At 36.5% G+C, this 18,572-nt stretch overlaps 1 protein-coding gene across 4 annotated transcripts in view; it reads left to right on the forward strand.

Moving 5' to 3' along the window:
• The window catches only part of DYNC1I2 (dynein, cytoplasmic 1, intermediate chain 2), a 29,768-nt gene that overhangs the window by 9,474 nt on the left and 1,722 nt on the right, over positions 1-18,572 (forward strand). For 2 of the 4 annotated variants that reach the window (XM_014954307.1, XM_014954308.1), the window contains exons 5-16: positions 1,657-1,716; positions 2,966-3,081; positions 11,845-11,934; positions 12,204-12,366; positions 12,459-12,558; positions 13,099-13,224; positions 14,159-14,305; positions 14,633-14,746; positions 15,112-15,245; positions 16,236-16,380; positions 17,195-17,335; positions 18,330-18,455. In XM_014954307.1, coding sequence (XP_014809793.1) covers positions 1,657-1,716; positions 2,966-3,081; positions 11,845-11,934; positions 12,204-12,366; positions 12,459-12,558; positions 13,099-13,224; positions 14,159-14,305; positions 14,633-14,746; positions 15,112-15,245; positions 16,236-16,380; positions 17,195-17,335; positions 18,330-18,455 — 1,462 coding nt within the window. The remainder of the gene's footprint in view (positions 1-1,656; positions 1,717-2,965; positions 3,082-11,844; positions 11,935-12,203; positions 12,367-12,458; positions 12,559-13,098; positions 13,225-14,158; positions 14,306-14,632; positions 14,747-15,111; positions 15,246-16,235; positions 16,381-17,194; positions 17,336-18,329; positions 18,456-18,572) is intronic. The other 2 variants (XM_014954309.1, XM_014954310.1) reach the window with 1 other exon arrangement.

Raw genomic sequence — 18,572 nt, forward strand, 5'->3', positions numbered from 1 at the left:
CCTCTGAAACAACTGTTGAAAGTTAAAAGAATGAAAGCAGGAAAGCAACCTCAGTAAGGGCTAGGTCTTAAGCAGGCACAAAAGTTGGAGCCTTTTAAGTTTGTAGCCCTTTTTCTCCAAGTTCTTCTTAAGTAGGAATGAGACAGTGAAGAAAATGATTGACAAGTATTGTGGCAATGCAGCAGTTGGATCTCTAGATAAGTCATTCTTTGCAGAAGCAACATGAAGGTTGAGGTAGTGGTGGTTTGGTTTTATTTTCTTTCTTTTCTTTTTTCTTTTTTTGATGCATGAATGAAATTCGATGAATGAAATATTAGCAATATCCAGCCTGAAGTCACGGGCACAAAATTAAACTCCAAGCTTTCTTGGTCAAGAAAAATAGCAGAGACCTAAAGAATAGGGATTTAGGTATTAAGCTATTGCTGTGGATGCAATAGCAGTTACACAGAATGAATTGCTAAATGTGAAGGCAGTGGATTTGTAGTTCTTAATTAAACAATAATTAATTATTCTTCTGATGCATACTTTCTACAAGAACAAGGTAGTTCATGACATGCTCATGAGTTTTAGTGGTATGGCTGGTACATTTTTGAGATCAGCTTTACCTTTCAGAATTCTGTACCTGGTTTATAAGAACATTACCATGTATGGAATGGAAATGGAAAATTACCTTTTATTGACTTTTCATAGTAAAATATTACATATTCTTTATTTTTTGTATTTGTTATAAAATAACATTTAAAAAAATTATAATAGCATCTAAGAACTTCAGAAAAAACGTGTGTTCATTTGTTAATCTCTGTTATAAGATTGTCCTTAAATTCTGCCTAAGCCTGATAGCAGGCAGCAGACTAAATGAAAATTTGAGGAGAAGGGATAAAGACTAAATGAAGGCAGAAGGAAGATTTATTTCCCCCTTCATAATTCTTCAGATATAAAAGTGACTTGAAATGGATCTATTCTGTTCATTATTCCAGATGACTTTGAAATGTGTTATTAATATAAAGCCCACTATTTTGAAGAGATTTAAATATCTTAAATGGACTTGGCTCTAAATCAGATGACACTTATAAGCCCAAGGCAGTGCTTAACCCGTAATTACTGCAATGTCAGATTTGGAAACTCTAGCAGTTCTCTATCCCAGTGGAAATGTGTTTTGCCCCTCTACAAAAAGGCGTATGTGTTGACTCATTTCCTTTACCAATATGACAGTTTCCTCCACATATTTACTGCTCTGGGCAAGATTGTGTTACATTAACAAATCTGTCTTCAGATGACATGCACAAATCTGAACAGATTTTTTTAAAAGGAAGTTGAAGCTTTTAATGGTTCTTGTTATTTAAAATATTTTATTTACCTCTCACAAAGGCTACATTTGTTTGCAGATCTTTAACTTTCAGTCCTTAAAATAATTCGATTCTTTTCTAATAGCTCTGAATCCTGTGTTTGCTTTTTAACTTTTGTGTTTACTGCATGTATTATTGCACTGAAAGTTTGGTGAATTTCCCTTAACTAATGTTACATTGCTTTTGTTTCTTGTGAACAATGAAATAGCTATAGCTTACTGTAACTCTGGCATTTTGTAGTGTGTATTTGCTTCACTAATCTCTGGCCTTTTTTGCTAATGCTGCATGGTTGTTCAACCTGGGGTATCAGGACGCTGCATTGGGATACTGATCCATCAGTTCTTCAGCTCCACTCTGATTCCGATCTGGGGTATTGCATAGATTTCTTATATTCCCTCTTTCATGTACTTACGGATAATAAGTATAAAAGCTAATTATTTTTTTTCTTTAAGACTTCAAGTTGGTCTTAAGAGACTGTTCTGTAAGTTACAGAAATTCACTATGCCTAGACTTGGTGAAGTTTGCTTGCGATGGAAAATTTTTATATTATTTAATATATATAAGATGCTTATTTCTAATAACAGAACTTACTTATTCCTGTTTTTCCTTTTAATCTTTCTTTAGCAAAATGTAAACTTCAAGAAGTAATTTATTTTAAAAGCTTAGAATAACTGTATTTTAAACCAGAGTGATTCCCATCTTTATTTATAAATACGTTTTAAAAAGCTGTAGCTCATTATAAGCACTTACTAAAACCCATATTGTGCTATAAGAATTATGATTCTGCCCATCATAATCTTTCAAAAAGGTTTACTCTTTTGCTTTTATCTTAGGAGAGGGGTGGATAATAAGAAACTAAATTTGAGATAGCTAAATTGTTGTTGGATCATTCCAATATTACTACAATATATACTGAAATTGTTTTTTATAGGAAGTTACAGTGACTGAACTCATCTTGTGTGGTTTTTGGAAGTATGTTATGCACAGTAGTTTGATACTAACTATACCTGCTGTTTATGGTTCCATAAGCTAACGTCAGAAAGCTCAGAGGTTTTCAGTTTCGTACTCTGGAGTAATGTATTATGGATAAATCACTTTAGTGTCTGAGTTTCAGATTAGACTGGCAGTTCTGCATGCTAAGTAGTATTTTGGAAGTAGACAGACAAAAAGGGCAGCAAAGTTAAAAAGGACTAGGAAATGCTTTTTCCTTCAGAATAACTAAGCTGGTTTTCAAACTTTAAAATCCTGGAACCACTGCCATACAAGCATGACTCGTGAGCAGATCTGTTCCACTGAAAACAGGGATATGTCATACATATATATAGCAGTACCCTAGTCAACCACAAAGAGCAAGACTTTAAAATTCTATCCTATAATCCATATATGTGTATTTGCACATCTTTCTTTTTGTCGCAGATGTATAAATAGCTGCTGATTTTAAATAATGATGATAAATTATTAGTCATAGTCAAGTGACTTCTTCAGAGTTAAGTTTCTACTGGAGTTAAGTTTGACTTAGCAGTGTTGTAACATGACTACCTGGATGGTTTTTTAGGCAAAACGTGAAGTCGTTCATAAAGTTAAATATTTTTCCTGATTTCTCTGTTAATTTTATTTAGACGTGGACCTGTTAAACTTGGAATGGCCAAAATTACACAAGTTGACTTTCCTCCTCGAGAAATTGTTACGTATACAAAGGAGACGCAAACACCTGTTATGACTCAGCCAAAGGAAGGTGAATGGTTAACTTGTTACTATCTAAGTTATTTTTCTTTTATTATAATAATGACGACTGACTGAATTGGAACCAGCACTTGTGATCTTGAAACTTAATAAGGTAAAATGAAGGTTGATCTGTGAGATAACTGATATAAATTCTATTACTAAATTCATATAGGTCTTGCTTAAGAGTGTCACTGTTATTCTGCATCTTGTTTAACATTCGTCTTGTTACTAATACATGCTATTTTCTCACTCCTAGTAAATATTCAGATTAGACACAGAGTTTCTTAATTAGCTGATAACTGAGAAAAGTGGGGTATAGCTTGCATTTATGACATTTAAGAATCCACAAGCAACTTACTTGAAGGCTGTGTATCCTTACAACAAACTTAGCCATTAAAATGCCCAACTTTTTAAGAATTTGAATTTTTATACCTGGAGTTATACATTGAGTTTTAAAAGAAGGAACTCGTTTCTTTATTAACCGATGCAGTTTCTGTTCTCAGCAATTAAACATATGCTTTCTTTCAATCATGACTTGTTTGCTTTTCAGAAAAGAAATTTTTCCAAAGAAAACATAGTTTGCTAATAAAGTTACTTTTCAATGTTGAAACACTTCAGTTTAGCTGCAAATGAAAATACTAATCTTGGCCTACTTCGTATGTGGTTCCACAACAAAATCTCTTAGTTGTTTCATATGACTGACTTCGAATATGTGTCTGCTAGCAATTTTATGACCTAGTTCTACATTCATAATTTTGCATCTTCCTACTCTTTAGAATGTGAAATTTTGGGTATGGGAAATCTTTTGCAAGGAGATAAAAGCATTTTTTTAAAACAGGAAGAGAATAGTCAACTGAAATCTTATGCTGGTGTTTCCAGAAACTGTATAATTTACCTGAAAGTGTAATATAGATGATATAAAGTGTAATACAAGTGATGCAGAATTGTTGTTGTTGCTCCAGTCTGCATCAATATGCTGCTCTTGTCTGGATCGTATCTTGAAGTCACTTTGGCAAGTTTAACTAGATGCAAATGACACTGTGAATGAGTTTAAGGTGGGGGGGAAAGGGAAGGGAAAAGAAAAGAAAAGAAAAGAAGTAAATTGCAACAATACTTTGTGTTGAGAAGTTTCTTCCCTTCTTATCTCTGGGTATCCAGTATGAGGGATTGGTGTGTCTTCAGAACACAAACTAGATCTTTCAAACCTCATTATTCAGTGAGCCAGAATAACAGAGAATAAGCTTTTTCTCTAACTGCATTTCTTTTCCATTCTTAATTTTATCTGTATCCCTGCACAAATAGGCATTTTGGATTTTCCTGCTTTCATTTCTCCCATGCCCTTACCTTTTCCTTTCTCTAATCCCTCAGGCTTTTTCCTTCTCTCTGTCAGGTTCATGGAATCTGAGGACTTCGTTCGTAGTTTGAGCACTTGAAGAATTTTGCTTCTGCTTGCTGTCAGTGGAAATTGCTGGGGATTGTACAAGCCTAGTTTCATGCTCAGTAGATAGGCTGTGGTTGAGTTTTACTGTAGTGGAGCTGGAAAGATGGGTGATCTGTACTTCTGCATTTACTAGAAAGCTCTCTCAATACAGATGTTGTCTCTTGATCCATTCCACCATAAAAATAATACCATTTTCTTGAGGGCCATGTATGTGTACTTCACCAAAGTAACTTACAGATGCTTTTTCATCATTTCAGTGTTGAGGATCTTCTTAAGGTCTGTTTTAAGACTGCCTACATGCATTCATAATTAAGCTCTATGATCACAATTTATGATAATATCTGAAATAGAACATAGGTTTTTAAAAAAAAAATCCTGTTGCCTCTAGAAAGAGTCATTAGGTGACAGATTTTGATTATGGGTAGAAAATTTTGAAGTCTTTAAAACAATTGACAAAAGCAAGGTGCTGAATTTTCAGAGTGCAATTGGATTAATTCAAATCAGACAGAATGTATCTCATTGATTATTGTTTCTTCTCACAATCTGAGGGTCTTTTTTTTTAGTCAGGATCCTGTAAACTGAAGATAATCTTAAAAAGTACACGTGAAATTTGGGCTTGCAACTGAATTTACACATACAAGTAATCTTCAGTAGCTCGCTTGTGCAGTGACTAGTTGCATCTCAACTAGTCTAGCTCCAGTATTCACACTTTATTATGAAATTAAGTGGATCGGACCTTTTTTAATTATCATATCTTGAGATTTTAAAATGCTGTTGAAGCTGTGCTTTTGAACAAAGGAAAATAGAAGTAAGTTTATTAGATATACTGTGCAGGCATTCTGCAGGTTTATATTTACTTGTCTATAGGTTGAATTGTTCTAACACTGATTTGGGGGGGGAAAAAACCCCAACACGAACTCAAAACCAAATAAAAAATAAAAAACCAATTCCATTTCTATGTGCTACAATGATTATGTGTTTAAATTATAACCTAAATTGGGAAACATTCAAGCTACAACTTGTATGTCTAGTAGGACAGATGGGAAGTATGGGAAAGCTGCTACTAAAACAGTTCCTAATTGTCATGGAAATATTTATGGCAGCACAAAAAAAAAGTTACATAGGAGAGATTTCATGTCCTGAACTTTAAAGTTGGCCTTTGGAGATGAGATGCCCATTTTGAAGTCAGTGTAACAAACAGTTAAATTCAAATAATGAGTATCCTCCAGCTCAACAGTTCTGGTTTTAAAATTCAAGGGTCACTCATCTCAGAAGTTGATAGAAAAGGCTGCATTCAGTAGTTAAGAAATCCAAGGCAGGAAAATTCCATAGTTAGAGAAGGGAGGTAGACTGTTCATGTGTTCATGCTTCTGTATAGTGCAGACACGTTGCATCATCCTAGACAATATTCACATATGCAGTAACTCCCCCCTTTGTCTTGTGGACACAAAGCTTCTCGGCTACAACTGTTTTGAGCTGGTGACCTGGTCCATCTGTAATGAAAGAGTGACCAGTTTGCTTGCAGCCCTAGATGCTAGAGCTAAATGTGACCTCACTGCTGGTGGCACTGTAGCCTCTTTATGCTAAGACAAAAAAAGTATCACTGCTGGAATTATTACTTTTCCACATTTCTTCACCCCCACCCCTTTGAAGTGTTGTATCCAAAATAACAGAAAGACAAGGCCATCTGCTGTGGGATGCCCAGCTCTTGATGTTGAAACGTCACAGCTTGCTTAGAGATGGAGGCATTTAGTGTACTAACAATTCTCACAACTTCCATTATTTTATGGCAGTACTAATGTGTTGATTTATTATGACCTCGAAGTATTTGAGAAGCTGCCTGTCTTGAGAAGACTGATTCTTTTTATAATATTGTAAAACAACAAAATCAGGATCTCTCCCATAAATTGATTTCACTCTGTGATTAGAGATAAGTTGTCTTTAGAGCATGAAGTATTTGCCACAGGAAGTTATTCACAGTATTCTAAACAGTATAGAATATTCAGTGTCCCCATTAATTGAACTTAATACATTTCACAGTTCTCGTAGGAAGATGTCCATATCCAAAGTAGACTTAGAAGGTAAATCTGCAGTACTTGTTTTATGGGCCTTTCGTATGATGGGTGCAACTCACAGCTTTTCTTTCCCCAGTGTCCCATGTGTATAAGTAAGTGACTAAGGATATAAAAGAGAAATGCAGTAAGAAATGGTGTTGGGGTTGTCATCTTGGTGCTCTCAAACTTCTTGCTTTGATGAAAATACTGACATGTGTCTGTCTTCAGTACTTCATTATTATTTTTTTTTCACTTTTTTGGTTTTTTTTTTTCTCCAGAATATTTAATAGCTGTTGGCTCCTAATCTGAGTGTTTCTGTAGCAGTTGTATTTATTATGTAAAAGAAATGAAATAATGAAATGGTTCATTATTCTGAGGAATACAGCAGTTTCTCTTTCTTGTTCTCTTGACATGTCCTGATCTGTTTTTTTTGTTTGTTTGTTTCTTAGTCATTCTGTGATATGATGGCCATCTTTTTTGTTTAGGGACCAAAAAAATTTACTTTGGCTTGAGAAGTGTTGTGCTGTACTTGGTGTTGTTCTCCCTTATTTCGTAACTAATAACTGTAAGTGTCTAGGTCTCTGCACCATTATTACCCTGGTAACTTTTGTCACCATCATAACAGGATCATCCTGTGTTTAGGCTGCTCCATTTCCCATCATCCTTGTTCTGCTGTGCCTTTTTCTGCTATCTAAATCCATTTCTCATTTGCCACAATGCTGCGTGTAACACTGCTACCTGCTTCCCTCATTGCCCAATTTTGGTGGACATGTTTTTTAGTCAGTGTGGTCAACTGGTTATTAGGGCTGTTATTTAGCCTCTGTTTGGCACGCTCCATCAGGCAGCAGATTTTCGGGTCTGCTCTCTGAAAATACGTTTGAAATTGTGTTCCCTTCACAGACTCATTTCTTCCTAACAGGCAGCAGAAGCAGTTTCGGGAACAGAGATGCAGTTCATAGGTGAACCCTGAGACATGTCTCAATGTTCTGCAGGCTCCATGTCGGCCACCATGCAGAGTACTGTAATCAGTAGTGCTAATTTTTTTTTAATCTTCTTGTTACACTTCTCTCTACTATACTATTTGATCTCTTCCTTTGTGATTTGCTAACGGATTGTTCAAATTTATCACCTGTGCATCCAAAAAATGTGTTATGAATCCTTCAAGTAATTATGCAAAGAAAGATAGGCATATAGGGCAATATGATTCTGCTCAGCTGTCACAATTAAGGCTTTTCCTGGGCTAAAGGGATACTTGTTACTTACTTAGTGCTGCTGTACAATATTCTGCGTGTGCAATCACAACTCCCTGCAGACAGTATTACTGCATTTGCTTTGCTCTTTGAGGAATTACTGTCTGGTAAAATCTGCAAGACAGAGAATGAGAATATTAAGCATTTTTGTCCTTTTAATTCTGATTTAAGCAGAGTAATAACAACTTGGTGTACAGGATTGGCTTCTTGGGTGCTGTTAACAGCAAATGTAGCACTTTTACATTTTAATATTTTAAAAAGAAATAATGGACCCTTTTATATGTATATATTATTCTGTACATGCCTTTAATATACAGTGAAATATAGATGGGAAAACTTGATATGAAGACATTCAGCTTAACAAAAGCCACCCATTTCACAGATGATTTAACTTTGATTAACCTACTCTGCAGCAACAGATTACTCAGACAACTGGAACTTCACTCTATGGTGTTATTGCTCGGTGCAGTCTAATTTACAGCACCACTTTTCTTTCTTGCCAAAATACATCACAATTTTGATCTTAACTCAAAGTAAAAATTCAGTTGTTCATTAAAGCTGTTCCTAACATTCATTGACAAGAAATTTGTCACTATTAAGTAGTTTCTATTTTTATGCAATCTTTAATGCTCAGTTTGTAGCCTTAGATCCCCTGATCGCTTGTCAGAAATAACATGGAGTTAATCCCTTTGCATATTATAATGAATATTCATCAATATGTTGATGTGACATAGAGTCCCATTTCCTGTCTTCATGGCCCTATGACTCTTCTAAGTCTTAGCAGCCTTTTTTAAATGCAAAATTGTATTTGGTATACTGACAGTTGAGGTGGCATAAAATGCCAGTAGGTGCAGTCAATAATGAATACAGAGGATGAAGTTAGACAGTGCCATTTAAGGTTTCCAAATTTATGTAGCTGACTTGAAATAAATGCAGTGCATCACTGCACCATGGGTTCTTGACTTACTAGATGTGGAACTTTTTCAGCAATATAATGTCCAGTCTTTCAGTAAGTACTCTCTTCTGCTGGGTAATATATTACCGTTAGGCCAATTCCTTGCAAATACCCACAGCTGGCTTGTTATTAAATACATTCAAAATAAAGGAGAGACAGGAGTAATTAAAACAAAAATTTCTGATCTCTCTGTTTTCCAACAGCTTCATGCTGCCTCTTTTGATTGTAAACTTCTGTGAGAAAGCATTCTAGTTTTGTATAATGAGATCAAGAACATGTATGGGGGGGAGGGAGGGGGTTGTGTTGTGTGGCCTGTGGGTTTTTTTTCCTCCAGATTCCTTAATGAGAAAGTTTGCATATGGCTTTTCTTTCTTTAGAGAGAAGGTTTTAGATTTATGTAGTTACAGATAAATCACAGTGAGATGACATGTTCAATTTCAAGTCTGATACTTTGAGAATATTAAAATAAGTGCTGTATCCTGCATTTAAATGCAGTAATATCAGCTGGCTGTATGCAGTGAAAGTACTATGAAGGAATTTAGATCTCTGTATAATATATGCCATTTATGTTTCAAACATTAAAAGGCAGGAGCAATCAACTATATGATCTTTTGAATAAAATATGTAGATTAGAAGGTCACTTAGCACTAAGGGGTTGACCATCTGCATTTGACAAGAATTTGACTCCTGTCACTGAAAATGGTACTTAGAATCAGTGTAGTATGACTAATGGGGGGTTGGGCTGAAATTTCTAATTTGGGACTTTCAAAGCTAGAATAATGTATCCAGGGTGACCCAAAACCAAATTTCTGAATTTGAAGGCATCATTTAAATCTGCAAGATTGATTGGCAGGGCGAACAAGGGGGGGGATTTCTGTCCAAGTGGCTGTAAGGTGAATATGTAGTCCTGTATTTGTTGTTCTCAAAATCATGTGTGTTAACTCATATTACATTTTTTAATTAATCAGTGTTCACACCTATAGTGATTTGACATTAAGAATTCCATTCTTTAGAATTGGTACAAGTTATACAGTTTTCAGATTACTACTCCGCGGTACATGCGAATCCATCTAAAAAGGAGCAGTGTCTTTCTGTTTCTCTGCGTGATTATTTTGCCCAAAAAAGCTTTCATTTTTTTTTAAGTAGCACAAAAGCTGTAATTGGCATGCTTTGTAAGGAAGTGTCAATGTGCAAGAGAGTGGAGATCACTAAGAATTCTTTTACGCGTTCTTTCCCCTTTGCACCACCGCCTCCTCAGCAGGGTCACTGAGATCACTAGCTTTTCTTGAAATGGCCATTTTCACTGGCAGGTGCATTATACCCTGTATTTTCAGATTGTTTTTCCATTCTGAATGTTTGGCAGGTTGATTGCTCTGGCTGCATTGACGGAGAAAGGGCTGACAAATGCGGTTGGGCTGGCTGAAAAGACAGTGATTACTGTTTTCCTTTGTGGCTGATTGAGGCCCTTGAAAGGAAAGATTTTAACCTTCACCATTTGGTTCAAAAGTATGAGCATATATTGAAATCATTCATGCCATTTATCCTAGTTCTGTAAACTTGTCAGAACGTAAAAATCGCTCAATTTCAAGTAATGTAGGATTGGCATACGTCATTATCATTTTGATTAAGTTGGAGTTTGTATTATTGTGTGCATTATACAGTGTCATTTAAAGCTTTCTTTCCTGCAGGTACGGTTATATTTTTATTGCTTATACTATGGAGTTAGAAAGATTTTCAGACCTCTTTAAACCTATCACTATGTGTGTGGTTTGGCAGCTGGTATGGCCTACAAGCTGTATTTTGTTTGCAGGGTAAAGGCTTGTCTGTAGACCTCCTGGAGTGCTGGTAATTGCACAGGCTTGCCATTGGGGAAAGACATGATTGGAAGCAGTCAGGCAGAAAAATGTTGTGCCATCCCATTGCCACCTCGTAGGGGAGAGACAATCCTAGCAGTACCATCTGGCTGTTGCTATCTAGTCAGCTGGCCTGGCTGCTGGGACCATGGCTTGGCAGCTGGTTCCCATCCCTTGACCACCTTTTTTTTTTTTTCCTTTCTTTCCCCTCCCTTTTTTTTTTGTGTGTGTGTGCATGTGGAGGTTTTTTTTACTTTTTTGTTGTTGTTGTTAGATAACTTTGAACATGGGTCAGGGAGACGGCCGCAACAAACGAGCGTAGTCCCTGTTGAATACTGTCTCATTACGTGTGATGAGGCACACGGCAGACTCCTGCTGCCATTCCCTTATAAACAGATGACATAGCTGTTTAACCAATAAAAATAGTCTTTTCAGAAGCTTATTCCAGAAAGCGGATGAAGAAAACCCAGGAAATGTATATTCCACAACACTAAGTAATTTAAAGTTATTTTCTGGTTTACAGTATTCAAAGAATAAAATACAGAAAAGCAGAAAGTGCTGTAAACCTTGTCAGTATTCCCGAACATTAACATTTTATGGTATTCATTGCAATTAGGGAAAACACATTTTGCTGTAAAGTTCTCATTGCCAAACATGATACAGATAATGAGACTTGCATTTAGAATGACAGAAAAAATGTAATCTCCCTGCTATTATCTTTAGCAAAATTTGCCTCTCAGAATAGCAACCTGAAAGCTAATGTAAGCCATCTTCATGCCATGTGAAGACCCATTAGACTCTGATGGTTTCAGATCACAAGTAAGCAGCTGCTCTGTAGACTATTTTAGACATTTGATTTTTCTTTATTCTGCAGCATTAATGTGTCAGTGTACTACAGAGAGCACGCATCCACCACATGGTTTTGTGTGGAATCATAAGTGCTTGTAAGAGAGATTTCCACTTTGGATTCTTTACAATTTCTTGGGTGTCTTATTTCAGTTTATACAACTACATAATTTAGTGCAACTAAAATCCAGGTGCAGACAGTGTTCCAATGAGCTTTTGGTTTGGGATAATGTTATCCTGGGGACTACATTTTACAAATATAACCATTTTAAGCTAAACGATACCATTTCACATCAGCTTATTTGAGATTCATATGGCATGTTACTGTTCCTCTTAAAAAGCATTGGCATTCTCACCGTAATGTTTTTCCTTAGATGAGGAAGATGAAGATGATGTGGTCGCACCAAAACCGTTAGTGGAACCTGAGGAAGAAAAAACATTAAAAAAAGAGGAGGAGGAAGAAGGTACAGTTCACCTCAAGACATTCTGAGTGTGCCGAAAAGAAAGGCATCAGTGCATTTTTAACTTCTTTTCATTCTTTTAAGTTGTAATTAATTTGATTTACATTTTAACAATCAGCTAGCAAAATAAAAAATGTAAAAGTGTATTTAAAAATCTATGGATGTTAGGAAACAAGCTTTCCAACATCATGATAAATAATCTGTTTTTCTTTCTTGGAAAAAATTGGTGAAAGTATGATGTCCAGAGAATGCATGTATAATTCTTTTTCTAGCTGCCCCTCATGAGCTGACAGAAGAGGAAAAACAACAGATTTTGCATTCTGAAGAATTTTTGAGTTTCTTTGATCACTCCACAAGGATTGTTGAAAGAGCCCTTTCTGAGCAAATCAACATTTTCTTTGACTACAGTGGAAGAGACTTGGAAGACAAAGAAGGGTAACATGGATGTTGAATATTTTACTGTGGATGTGTAATATTTGTAATTGAAAAAGTAATCTAAGATTAATATCTGCTAATTGTCTTTATAGAGAGATTCAAGCAGGAGCAAAACTGTCATTAAATAGGCAGTTTTTTGATGAACGTTGGTCAAAGCATCGTGTTGTCAGTTGCTTGGACTGGTCATCTCAGGTAAAAAATAATGTTTCTATTAAGCAGTTATCTTTGTAAATTCTTCTAGTTCTGTGCACTTGACCCTTCTATAAGTTCAGTTGATACAGGTTGTATTTCTCACCATGTTCTTACATGCTCCATAGTTTGCAAAAAGTAAATACAGCTGTTAATCTTTCATGGGAAAAGTAGCAACGGTTTGTATTATGACATAAGTCTTTGGCATATTTGTTTCTGGTTCATGCACTACTTTGTAGAGGTAACTGTTAGCTTCACTAAAAAAAGTTCACTGCAAATTACTGGGTTTTACAATTAAAAGTAAGCTATGATGAAAGACAGAACAAGACTCTAATGTATAAGTGAATGTTGTTTTATGAGCTAAATTTGAAACAATTACAGTTTTAACTGACAATTTCTCATTTATATATAAAATATGGTGGCTTTTGTTTTTTGTTGGGTGTTCTAACCCTATTTTGGCAAAAGAAGACAAAGATTCTAGGATTGTCTTGACCATTAGCTAGTCATCTTGCTTACTTTGAGTCTTTTTCACTTATTTTACAGTACCCAGAATTGCTTGTAGCCTCTTACAACAACAATGAGGATGCACCTCATGAGCCTGATGGGGTGGCCCTTGTATGGAATATGAAGTACAAGAAAACTACCCCAGAGTATGTCTTTCACTGCCAGGTATGATTCTGTCTTGAGAGGCTAAAGATTTTATGTTGATGAACTTGGACAAGTACCTTCAGCATAATGATTTCATTGAGCTGGCATTCACATTAACCATATGTATTTGCAAACAGATGTTGATAGCTAGAGATGTCAGTTTAGAAACATTATTCTGTTCCAGAATTTCTGACGTCATTCAAAATTCAGTCTTGCTTGAGAACTAATTTTCTTATTTTATTGTGCAATTGTTGAACCACAAAGAAAGTTTGTATGTAAAGGGATTGAGTGGGATTGTATACTACTAGAGCTTAGTTTATTGAATGAAGTGAAGAAAGATGGCCTGAGGAGATGGAGCAAAGATGGAAACTAGAAACATATGCATCAAGGAAAAGGCAGATGTAGGTTTTCTAGTGGTTTTCTGAAAGATAAAATCATGCAAATCTTTTCCATTATGCCAAGGCTGGGATAGCCACTTTACTTTCAAAATGCTGTAATTCTGAAAAATTACGTAGTTGAATCAAAATTTAATCTCGTGTTGTCAGACTACTGTCAAAGCCCAGATTGCAAAACTAACTTTATGGTATCAGAACGGATTTGTGTGTTCTCTAAGAAAATGACCACAGAATGCGGCAAAACATTATTAAAACTTGGCATTACTGGGCCTTCCCTGGCTAATAAATTGTGCTAGGACAAATACATATGTATACATATGAAAGAAAAGACAAGGATAGCCTTATTTTATGAGTAAGAATTAAAATTAAAAGACTACTGCAGGTTCACAAAGGGTTTGTGAATCCTTAAGTGACTGGACAATGAAATAGGATATCAAATAAATCTAGACAAAGAACTTACTCTGGTATTTGGTTCAATTTTCTTTAGTTTTAGACGTAGCATTGTTGAAAGTTTCCTGTGTATTTTAGTGTTTTGTTTTTTTTTTTTTTTTTTTTTTTAGTCAGCAGTGATGTCAGCTACATTTGCAAAATTTCATCCCAATCTGGTGGTTGGTGGCACATACTCAGGCCAAATAGTGCTATGGGATAATCGCAGCAATAAGAGAACCCCAGTGCAGAGAACTCCACTTTCGGCTGCTGCTCACACGGTAGGGGGTGAAAGATCTTCAAGGGCTGTTCCCTGTTGAGATGTGTTTAACCTCTAGAAACTCTGTCCAGTGCACTTGATTGATAATGCGTAAATGTTTCCATCCATATTTTGGCAATGCTACCACTGAAGAACAGGGCTATTCATAAAAATCAGTGTCAGAAAAACAAGTACTGTTTTTATACAGGACTGCTCTTTATACCATACTGTGATCAGTATTTTATGCTTTGTTAAATGCTGAAGTTGTATATTTTCCTTTATATCAGTTATACCAGAATTGGTTGTCACCTGGAAATTCCTTTTTCTGATAGTATTTTGCATTTCTTAGCACCCAGTGTACTGTGTAAATGTCGTTGGGACCCAGAATGCTCATAATTTGATTAGTATCTCAACTGATGGGAAAATTTGCTCTTGGAGTCTGGACATGCTTTCCCAACCACAGGTAAGATAACTTTGGATATATATAGTATCTATTCCGATGAATATTTTGTAAAAACTTAATCTAAAAAGCATTAATAAACATTTTCTCAACACACAAAATTATACTTAAGGCAACTTTGGCAATATTTGATGCAGTATTTCCGCACTCATGGAATCAAATATTGTCCATTGATCCTTTTGAATATTTTTGTTGCACTTATGTTAATGGTAAACGCTGTTTTAGAAAGAAATAACTTCCTTATTCCTGCCCAATTCTGCACAAGTAAAATAATGAAAAAGCCCCTTCCACTGAGAAATCTAAATGACTTTGTATATGTTAATATTTCAATTTTTTTTTTAAGTGAGTTGGTGTTATTTTCACTACAGGATAGCATGGAGCTGGTTCACAAACAGTCCAAGGCTGTGGCTGTTACCTGCATGTCCTTCCCTGTTGGAGACGTCAACAACTTTGTTGTTGGCAGTGAAGAAGGCTCAGTGTACACTGCGTGCCGTCATGGCAGGTGAACACAAATTTTAATTATTCAAAGGAAATAAAAATAGTGAAAGGGTTAGTCCCTGCATGCTTTACACTCTTTTGCCTTGAAGGAGTTCAGAGTAGCTGTATATGAGTTCCAGTGTGCACTCTTTCCTGAGTAAGAGCTTTGTTAAAACCAGAAGTTGGAATGTTGACGAGGTATTACGCTGCCCTCAGTGACTAGATGTTTGTGTTGGTGAGGAGGGCAGCCTGGGTCACTGCGGTTTTATTCGTTTGAATTGTAGCAGAACATTGCAAACTTCATACAGGTTCTATAAATAATCGTACAGTAACATCACCCACAAATCTTAAATTGGCTAGTGCTTCTCCTGCTGTTCAATCTATTTTGAAATTGTCTGACTGTATCTTATCAATTGCTTTCTTAAATATAATTGAGTGGCCAGGTTTCATCTCAAATACACATCACCCTTGCTGCAGAGCTTTCTGGTTCCAAAATACCCAAAATTGTATCACTTTTGTGTAACATCCTTCCCATCTCTTTCCCCCCCTTCTTTTTCATCACTCCTGATAGGAGATTGTTAGGGATACATTGTTACTGGTTTGTGTCTGAACTCTGTGTCCATGAGGTCCACGCAACTTCTCTTAAGTCAGTGAGAGTTTTATGCTCGTTCCTGAAGACTGGTGGATCTTGGTTTTTTGTGTGAAGGGAAGTTTTAGCTATAGCTTGGAGAACAGTGTAGTTAAATGTGTGCACTGTTACCTGCTGAATGAGTCTTTTCTCCCTGTGGTGTATTGTGGTACTTAAGGTTAGCAGAAAATAGACATTGAAGTTAAGAATCGTATTCAAACCTGTTTTTTTGTGATGCTGTTGTGATAAAGCCTTTTGCAGTGGGGTGACATCCATGCAAAGCAGCAAAATCTTGTTGTAGCTATATTTAAATTGTATTGCAGTGCTATCTGTCTGCATATGTATAGTTTCCAGATAAATTAACCTTGGTTATGTATTCCAAAACAGCAAAGCTGGAATCAGTGAGATGTTTGAAGGACACCAGGGACCAATCACAGGTATCAACTGCCACGCAGCAGTTGGACCTGTAGACTTCTCACATCTTTTTGTCACCTCTTCTTTTGACTGGACAGTAAAGCTTTGGACAACTAAGGTAACTTTAATATAGTTCAGTGGTTTTCTTCATAGTCCTTGACACAAGGTGGTGCTATAATGTAAGCTACTTAGGAAACTTCAGGAAACTGAAGTCAAATCGTGTGAAGCCCTCAAGGTTCAGAGGGCAGTCCTGCAAAGAGACACCTGATGAACAGAACTGTAATTGACAACATAAAGTTTTGCTTTCAAGTTGTACAGCATTTGTATACTTCCCATCCGTTCTGTTCATTCTTTTGCTCTTTGTTCTCAACAACAATTACAATGTAATCAAATGTAAATCATGCTCTAAAATCAGTTACTTCCTATTATGCATAAGGCAAATGTTTTACTATATTTTTGTGGAGGGACTAATGGACAGCACCAGAACTGCTGTCAGTTAAACTCTATGAGGCTCGCAAATGAAATACCTATCATTCCCATTGCCAGAATTACCTCTTTCTCTGTTAGTTTGCCCTGAAGAATGCAAAGCAGAGTTAGAATCTCCAAGTAACACTCTGAAGTACTGTCACTGAATTATCATTGGCTTGATTTACAAGATTCTAATGCATTGCACTTACAATCTTGTAGAGTGTTGGCTTCCTACTGACTGTTTTATAGCAGCAGGCAGAAGAAAGACTGCATGCTTTGGAAAGCAAACCTTTAATAATAGAACTAATTTTTGGCTGCTTTTTGCAGAGGAATTTTTTCCAAATGTGAATCACTCTGTAGTTATTGCTGATAATGCTGTTGAGAAGTTCTGTATTTTTGCCTTACCTGTTAGAAGTATGAAGGGCAGAGTTTGGGTGTTGCATTGTTATGTTTGCTTTTTTCAGAACAACAAACCTCTCTACTCCTTTGAAGACAACTCAGATTATGTTTATGATGTGATGTGGTCTCCAACTCACCCTGCCTTGTTTGCCTGCGTGGATGGGATGGGCAGGCTTGACCTGTGGAACCTCAACAATGACACTGAGGTGAGGCAGTCGGGTTAACAGTCAAATGGTGCTGGAAAAGTGTTTGTACACTTTGAAAAAAGTGTTAAGAGTTTACCATAGCCTTTTGGCTTGGCTTTTTGTGGTTGTTCTTAAACATTCTGTAGTTCTAGTACTTTCTGCGTAATAGATATCATTCTTTGATTACAAGGTTGGAAGTCAAATGAGTCCTTATAATGAATAATGGTGGTAATTAAATTGTTTTACCTATAGCAAGAGTGCAGAATGTCTGTTAGTGTGACACTGATCCATGTTCTGAGAGTGATTATAGATCTCCCCCAATATGGCCTTGGCAGCCTGTAGCTTAACAGTATGAACAAACCTGTTGCCCACACACCACTGTTGTTCCTATTGCCTTAGTAATACTGCAGTGAAGCTGTAATTTGTTTCTAAATTTAGAGAATTGAATGTTTGGGTTTTCTGGTGTGAGCTGTAAACTTAATTATAGTATAAACCTTTTCAAGACTAAAACTTGTTGGAGGTAGGTGAGAGCATAATCCTGACAGGTATTCAGTACTTAAACTTCACCATCTCAAAATTACATATAGAACAGTGAGCAGATCTGTAGGAACATATGCCAGCCTATGGCTTCAAATTGGAATTACCTGGTTCTAGCCTTTGGACAGGATTTGCCCTGCCACAGCAGCTGATCTCATCCCTCCCTCTGTCGTAATCTTTCTTGAGATCCCAGGGCTGCTCCTTGGTGTCTGACTGAATGCATGGCTCTGCCTCCTGGCTCACAAGGGTGCAGATGTGCTTCTTGACAGAGAGGATGTTTGCACTTTGGCCAAGGGACGGGAGATGTGTTGCTTTGATCATGTCACTGGTGACAGCTTAAGGCCACTAAGAGTCTTTGCAATCTATGTACTCTGCCTCAGTTGAAATGTTGGGCACTTCTTTTGATACAGCACAGTTCTGTCATCTCCAGCTTCTGGAATGCTCCTGCATTAAAGCAATCTGTTTTAAATGGATACAGGTGCCAACTGCAAGCATTACTGTGGAGGGCAATCCTGCTCTGAACCGCGTGAGATGGACACATTCTGGGAGAGAGATTGCTGTGGGTGATTCAGAGGGACAAATAGTTATATATGATGTGGGAGAGGTACGTATACCATGGATTCCACGAAGTGCATTACAACACAGTCACTTTTTTTTTTTACTTTTACTCTTCTTTAGCAATCTGCTTTTAACTTCTTTCCCCTGTGATTAGAGGAATAAG

The sequence above is a fragment of the Calidris pugnax genome, unplaced genomic scaffold, assembly GCF_001431845.1.
Source record: "Calidris pugnax isolate Ruff unplaced genomic scaffold, ASM143184v1 scaffold103, whole genome shotgun sequence".
Taxonomy (NCBI): domain Eukaryota; kingdom Metazoa; phylum Chordata; class Aves; order Charadriiformes; family Scolopacidae; genus Calidris; species Calidris pugnax.